Source organism: Diplotaxodon limnothrissa, linkage group LG5, assembly GCF_057381915.1.
Source record: "Diplotaxodon limnothrissa isolate DT_005_m linkage group LG5, D_limnothrissa_male_GT1.1, whole genome shotgun sequence".
Classification (NCBI taxonomy): domain Eukaryota; kingdom Metazoa; phylum Chordata; class Actinopteri; order Cichliformes; family Cichlidae; genus Diplotaxodon; species Diplotaxodon limnothrissa.
In genome coordinates, this window is record NC_140600.1 from 20,242,353 (window position 1) to 20,250,229 (window position 7,877).

At 41.9% G+C, this 7,877-nt stretch overlaps 1 protein-coding gene across 1 annotated transcript; it reads right to left on the reverse strand.

The window, feature by feature from the left end:
* Positions 1–156: 156 nt before the first annotated feature.
* Positions 157–7,759, reverse strand: LOC146632177 (actin nucleation-promoting factor WASL). The gene is made up of 9 exons (XM_085353245.1): positions 7,653–7,759; positions 2,109–2,255; positions 1,800–1,886; positions 1,630–1,705; positions 1,469–1,541; positions 1,292–1,376; positions 1,030–1,183; positions 690–916; positions 157–607 (listed from the first exon to the last, which is right to left on the reverse strand). Exons 1-9 carry the CDS (start codon positions 7,749–7,751, stop codon positions 467–469), a joined length of 1,089 nt encoding a protein of 362 aa, XP_085209371.1. The 5' UTR covers positions 7,752–7,759; the 3' UTR covers positions 157–466.
* Positions 7,760–7,877: the final 118 nt, after the last annotated feature.

Consider the following 7,877-nt stretch of genomic DNA (forward strand, 5'->3'; position numbering starts at 1 on the left):
ACATAAAACATTGCACCCCACAGAAATCTGAATTTTTAAAAACATAAACATTACAGTCATGACAAATGTTATACAGAAGACAAGTAAAACATACACTTTCAGCTAGATTTCCAGAAAAGAAACTAAAGCAAAAGAGTGGTTAAAAATTCATCTGTTTCTTCACTTATCTTTATATTGCTGTAGGCTACATTTAAGGAAGCTGGGATTTACGTTGGGAAGTGAAAATCTGGCCCTTCGTTATCTAATTTAGTGACATCTATGACTCTAAACTAAGACTTAGCATACTGTACTGATATGATGGCATTTTAGATTTTTTTAAATGCACAATGTGGCTTTTCATTTTATCACATTGCCTTATGGCAATTTAATCTGACCACTGCTTTGTTTGACAATCAAAGCCAAAAAGCCGCATCTTTAACTACATTTACAGTACAAGCTGACTTCCAAGATCTCTTAAAAGAGTCCGTCATTGGTTAGTATTAGGAATAGTAACAGTAGGTTCTCCATCTTCGCTGTTGCTTTGCTGAAGCATCCGTTTTTCTTTGAACACTTCTCTCAGTGCAGCCAGGATTAAGTCGCCTGTCTCTGTTGATTTTCGGGAGCCAGCCTAACAGCACAAAACACAAAAGTTTGTTCAGCCCACCCACTGTGTACAAGTATGGATGCTCAATTAAATCTTTTCCTCTTACATTTTTGAAACTTGCACTCTTTCTGATCCTCTCTGCAGGAGCTGGCAGAGGGGGAGCTGGAGAGAAAGGAATCGGAGTGTTTGTCTGACTCTTGTCTACCGTGTCCATGTCCTTTGGTGTTTGTTGAAAAGTGTTGCTGTCTTTGATGGAAGGAACCGGTGGCAACGGGCCCTTCTTCAGATAGATGGAAGCCCCTGCAGATCTTGGCAGTGTCTGAGAGATTGGGCCTATGTGCATATGACAGAACACTATCTTAAAAACATACACAATAGTATTTTTCCTGAAACTGAAACGTAAATAAATATTTGCACATTCTAATAAACTTTACGGGATATAGTACCTCTGTTTCTCAGCTCTCTCTGCACAGCCTTCAGCCCTCCAAACTTGTTGATGATGCAGTCAACAGCTTCGGCAACGTCTTTGCCTTTCAAGTCTTCTTCAGTGAGTTTGGCCTGCATCAACAGCCTCCTCATAGCCGGGTCAAGATCCTTAAACTTCACCAAGCAGACACATTACAGGGAGTCATTTATCATGCTATTATTAATGACTAATAACAGCTTAACAGTTACCCCATTAACAATTCACTGTAGAGTTTGACATACAGAACTTGAAGCTGGGGGAGCTGCCGTGGAAGATGTGTCCATAGGGAGATCTTTCTCCCCATTCAAACTGTGCAATGGCTCAATTCTAAAGAGAACAAAAAAACATGAAACTGTGAACCACCTCTTTAACGCTCTTTCCTTCACTCTAAAGACACAAAGTGGTGCTATCTTTCTCACCCCAAATCATCAGCAGGTAGTTCCCTCGTTGAACTGCCCACTGCTGTCATTTCAATCATGCTGGTCATCTTTTCTGTAAATAAAAAGGTTGTGTTAAAATACGAGACAGGGCTGAGCCTTTGAGAGCATTTATACGTGTAGATGTTTGTTGTTATTCTAACCACAAGCAGCCTCCACGGTATGATGAAACTCCTCTGCCTCAGTCTCATTTGCAAAGTTGACGCCTACCTGGTAGTCCTGCGAAAACACAGCAAATCTACCCAAATCCAACCTAAAAGTGGCACTCTGATAATCATAAGGCACGCACCGATGCCAAAAAAGGATCACTTACATCTGCGGGGAAAGTATGGAAGAAAGCACGCGCTGCAGTGTACTTGAAGGGAATGTACATTTCCTGCTCCCACAGTAACTTGGCACGCTGTGTTTCAGAATGAGAGGAGTTGTTAGAGTTGCACAAGGAAAAGCACAGGCGCACCCATCTGGATGAGTCTTCCTATTGTTGCTGATGGAAACCTCAAAGTAGAGGAAACACTTCAAGCTGCCCCGTGCTGTGCCATGTTGGAAGCAGCGTGCACGTTTCAGCGTATGTGCTAGTTTGAGTGGTTGGAGTGAATGTGAGCAGTAATGATGTTCTTTTTACCTTGACGCAGTATAAGCGCAGGAAATAGGAATGCATGGACGAATCCTCAATGAGACACACCACACCGCATTCTAAGCGACTCCAGCTTGGCCTCTTCCCTGGTGTACTTATGGCCTGTAGTATCTGTGCTACTGTAGATTTCATCAGCTGAAATAGACAGTAGTGGTCCAAAGTGCATCAATACATGATGTGCAATTTATTAAGTTATCGTACAAGGCACAGGCATGTTTATGTTGGTGTTAAATTTTAGAAAATGCCAATTTAATGCAACTTCCTGGTGTCTTTGTGTAAATGTCTCTTCAGTAATGATCTTGTGTAGTTAGCTTTGGTTTGTTTTTCTGATATTTTGCATTAACCCTGTCCTTAAGACACTGTGTGCCCGTCCTCCTACACAATCACTTCTTTAATGAGTAACATCCGATTTTAAAAAAAGAAATCATTTACTTTCGAAACCAGCTCACGTTTCCTGACTGACAGTAACCCTTTGAGTCATTCTAGTTTCATTTTACAGCAAAGATGCTGCTCCTCAGAGACTGATGACCTCTTTTCCATTTAACTTCTTTCTGTTGCCTCAATTAAGTAATAGTGGACTACTTTTAAGCAATCCTGTAGTTTAACTACATTTTGTAATACCTTTCTGGTTGTTCAACTACATTCAATTTTGCGTGGTGATTCAAATAGAGTAGCTATTGTTTTTTAAATAGTTTTTGTGCACTGAAATGACGAGACATGCAGAGGAGGGATAGTGGCTATATTAGACAAAGGATGCTAAAGATAGAGCTGCCATGCAGGAGGGGAAAAGGAAGCTCTCAGAGATGCACTGAGCACTTCTTCACTCCACTGACCTCTTTTCACTGCCCACGTGTTTATATTACCACTGCAGCATGCCATTGCCTTTTTGTCTTCTCTCTCCCTTAGTCTGTGTTTTGTCCTGCCTCCCTACAATCTCTTTTCTTTTCTCTTCTCTTACCTCTCAACCCCCAGCTGGTCATGACAGATGGCTTTCCCTCTCTGAGCCTGGTTCTGCTCGAGGTTTCATTCTGTCAAAAGTACATTTTTTTCTTCTCCATGTTGCAAAATGCGTGCTCATATGGGGTTGCTTGATTTGTGGGGTTTTCCGTAATACTGTAGGGTCTTTAATTTACAATTTAAAGCACCCCGGGGCAACTGTTGTTGTGATTTGGGGCAATATAAATACACCTAAACTGAACTGAATACTGTAATATAGTGTAATTTGACCTGCGTTACACCTCTCTTCCTCTAACCCTGCAAAGGCCCAGGCAATGTATACATCAGGCAGATAACCATACACACTTGACCTATGTGTAGTGCATGTGAAAAGTGGTGGAAGCTGCTTACTGTCTGCAGAATGCAAAATCCAAACCTCAGCCCTATAGATTTACCACTGCCTTAGGCAAATCCATGACAATGATTACCGCCACTAATAAAACATTTGTTTTTATTTGAGAGCTAATGCACTTGAGTAGAGACTTTGTCTTCTTTCAGATCATCACCACAGCTGATCTATCATTCTCCTCATCTGTCACAACAACGCTCTGCATGTCCTTCTTCACTACATCCATGAAGCTTCTCTACAGTCTTTCTCTTTTCTTCCTGCCTGGCAGCTCCACTGTCTACCGTCTCTCCTGTGCATGTGTCCAAACCATCTCTGCCTTGTTTCTCTAACCTTTTCTCCATTCTGGTCACTCCCAATGAAAGTTTAAGCATCCTCAGCTCTGCCACCTTCTTCTCCACTTCCTGTTTTTTTGTTTGTTCCACTTTCTCCACACCGCACATAATAGCAGGTCTAAGTCCCATATTGTAAACCTTTCTTTGCACTGCTAGCTATCCTGCTGTCACAAATCTCTCACCCCGTTCGTCTCCACCCACTCTACCCTGCCTGCACTCTTTAGTCTTCTTAAGCTGTACTAATCAACATGTCTTTCCTTTTCTTTTAATGAAACCAAACCTGGAACCTTGCACTTTTTCAGTGGCATTTAATGTGTCAGTTCATGTATATTAGAGTTTCTGTCGATTTTTGTTGTGATTTGAATGTTTTAGCATTATAAATTGTTATAATTGTCTTTCATTGTGGTGGAGGCATGTGGGTTTGGCTCAGCGACAGGGGAGGGGTGGAGCACGGGCTAGGCATTGTATAATTATGTTTCTTGTACTTGTGCAGTAGTACACTTGGGCCAGGTGTGTGGAGTGAGTATGGACGGGCAGTTGGTGAGGTTGTGTTAGCAGGTGAGTGAACTTAACGTTGTTTGGAAAGACAATTTTATTGTGAAAGCAAACACAAGTAATAAAGGAAGGAAGCACCATAAAAGAACCATCTGTACGTGTCTCAGGCAATCCACAATGGCAGTGACATGCTGCATCATAAATTACTGTCAGTAGTTTGTACTTCAAAATGCACTTTCAAAGCAGCTTTTTCTCACCACAGGCAAGTCAGCCTCATCCATACCACATAAAACATGGAATAACAAGACTGCAGACTACAGGGAGTGCAGAATTATTAGGCAAGTTGTATTTTTGAGGGATAATTTTATTATTGAACAACAACCATGTTCTCAATGAACCCAAAAAACTCATTAATCTCAAAGCTGAATGTTTTTGGAAGTAGTTTTTAGTTTGTTTTTAGTTTGAGCTATTTTAGGGGGATATCTGTGTGTGCAGGTGACTATTACTGTGCATAATTATTAGGCAACTTAACAAAAAACAAATATATACCCATTTCAATTATTTATTTTTACCAGTGAAACCAATATAACATCTCCACATTCACAAATATACATTTCTGACATTCAAAAACAAAACAAAAACAAATCAGCGACCAATATAGCCACCTTTCTTTGCAAGGACACTCAAAAGCCTGCCATCCATGGATTCTGTCAGTGTTTTGATCTGTTCACCATCAACATTGCGTGCAGCAGCAACCACAGCCTCCCAGACACTGTTCAGAGAGGTGTACTGTTGTCCCTCCTTGTAAATCTCACATTTGATGATGGACCACAGGTTCTCAATGGGGTTCAGATCAGGTGAACAACGAGGCCATGTCATTAGTTTTTCTTCTTTTATACCCTTTCTTGCCAGCCACGCTGTGGAGTACTTGGATGCGTGTGATGGAGCATTGTCCTGCATGAAAATCATGTTTTTCTTGAAGGATGCAGACTTCTTCCTGTACCACTGCTTGAAGAAGGTGTCTTCCAGAAACTGGCAGTAGGACTGGGAGTTGAGCTTGACTCCATCCTCAACCCGAAAAGGCCCCACAAGCTCATCTTTGATGATACCAGCCCAAACCAGTACTCCACCTCCACGTGGATCATGGCTCAAGAGTTGGGAGTTCGCCTTGTAATCGGAAGGTTGCTGGTTCGAGCCCCGGCTCGGACAGTCTCGGTCGTTGTGTCCTTGGGCAAGACACTTCACCCGTTGCCTACTGGTGGTGGTCAGAGGGCCCGGTGGCGCCAGTGTCCGGCAGCCTCGCCTCTGTCAGTGCGCCCCAGGGTGGCTGTGGCTACAATGTAGCTTGCCATCACCAGTGTGTGAATGTGTGTGTGAATGGGTGGATGACTGGATATGTAAAGCGCTTTGGGGTCCTTAGAGACTAGTAAAAGCGCTATATAAATACAGGCCATTACCATTTACCTTGCTGGCGTCTGAGTTGGACTGGAGCTCTCTGCCCTTTACCAATCCAGCCACGGACCCATCCATCTGGCCCATCAAGACTCACTCTCATTTCATCAGTCCATAAAACCTTAGAAAAACCAGTCTTGAGATATTTCTTGGCCCAGTCTTGACGTTTCAGCTTGTGTGCCTTGTTCAGTGGTGGTCGTCTTTCAGCCTTTCTTACCTTGGCCATGTCTCTGAGTATTGCACACCTTGTGCTTTTGGGCACTCCAGTGATGTTGCAGCTCTGAAATATGGCCAAACTGGTGGCAAGTGCCATCTTGGCAGCTGCACGCTTGACTTTTCTCAGTTCATGGGCAGTTATTTTGCGCCTTGGTTTTTCCACACGCTTCTTGCGACCCTGTTGACTATTTTGAATGAAACGCTTGATTGTTCGATGATCACGCTTCAGAAGCTTTGCAATTTTGAGACTGCTGCATCCCTCTGCAAGATATCTCACTATTTTTGACTTTTCTGAGCCTGTCAAGTCCTTCTTTTGACCCATTTTGCCAAAGGAAAGGACGTTGCCTAATAATTATGCACACCTGATATAGGGTGTTGATGTAATTAGACCACACCCCTTCTCATTACAGAGATGCACATCACCTAATATGCTTAATTGGTAGTAGGCTTTCGAGCCTATACAGCTTGGAGTAAGACAACATGCATGAAGAGGATGATGTGGACAAAATACTCATTTGCCTAATAATAGTGCACTCCCTGTATAAGAAATTAATCAAGATATCTAATGTTCTCTGTTGTGCTGATGACACAGTTACATCTGTCTAGAATGTGTTAGTCAGGCTATACTGGCCCTCCTGGATCTGGATGTGTGTTCTTCACACTACAAATTTTCAGTTTAACATATTTCAGTTTTATCTACTGAGTGCCAGTTCACAACACCAGGCGCAATGCAGTTTGTGTGCATATAAACACAGGATACCATACAAGAACTTTATAGTGCCCTAAAAAGGGGTCATTAACCATTTACATGCCACTATAAAGGATGTATTTGTGAACTCTGGAAGTTAACCCTAGAATTTTGTTGGAGGATATAAAAGAATGTATTTTCTTCACTTTTGTGATTTTTTTTTCTCCATTTAGTATTTTTATGTTGCCAGTCACATGGCCATCTATGGCTGCACCATGAAGACGATGTCTTTCCTATCAGTGTCTCTGTTCTGGGTCTGCTCTGTGTCTTTTTTTCCCAAATTGTTTCTTCTTGGTAGTGATAATGTCAGTGTAACGTAATGAACTGGGAGAGCCTGTTTGTGCATAGCCTAATTTGATCTACACCAGAGAGAGCCGGCACAGTGCCTCTGTGTTTCACAACAGAAATGTTTTGGCCAGAACGAACACAGCCTCTACTCTCTAAGCAAAAGAAAACAGAGGGAAGGTAACAAATACACCACAGAATTTAAAATTTAATTAAATAACTGTCTAAAGCCCTAACACTGAAAAAAAATTAAAAATGCCTCATTTATTTACTGCGGAGTGGTATTTAAATAATATTTAAATATTGTGGTTGATGCTCTGGGAACACAACGGTTCCAGACAAAACAAGCATCTGAGACTGCGGATGACAAGATTAGGCTAAATGTAAAACTAAAACAGCTCTAACACATGGCCCATTCATACACCAGGCTCCTTCTGATAGCAGCAGATGATAACATGAAAACAAGTGTGAGCATGAAATGATTCAGAGACATACATCATAGCACATCGAGCTACTACAGTAATATTATCATCATGTAGAATTTAACAGATGGTGGGGATGTGTTTTACCCTCTTAAAACACATTCAATTTTCTCAGCCTTGTTATTTATTTTTCCATCATATTTTTCAGCTGTTTTCATACAAATTAATAAAGTGTACCTTACACTGCGGCTCCAGCAGACCGATGAGGACGCCTTTCTCACGGATCGTCAGGAGGTCACTTATAACCTGACTTCCAGTAATCAGAGACAGAGCCATCACAGAGACTCCTGTTTTCCTCGCCTTACCTCAACCCTCTTAATCTCGCCTTTCCTCCTGTTCCAGATGCGTCTTCTTTGGACCTGTCCTGAACACACCACTTCCTGATCCTAACCATAGTTTGAA

What these genes read in the sequence shown, in the direction of transcription:
- LOC146632177 (XM_085353245.1), bottom strand. Translation starts at nt 7,751, where the DNA reads ATGGCTCTGTCTCTGATTACTGGAAGTCAGGTTATAAGTGACCTCCTG. An exon ending in TCCATACTTTCCCCGCAGAT is followed by an intron (nt 1,706 to 1,799) that starts GTAAGTGATCCT and finishes GTGTTTTCGCAG; the next exon opens with GACTACCAGGTAGGCGTCAA. An exon ending in CTCCCCCAGCTTCAAGTTCT is followed by an intron (nt 1,184 to 1,291) that starts GTATGTCAAACT and finishes TGCTTGGTGAAG; the next exon opens with TTTAAGGATCTTGACCCGGC.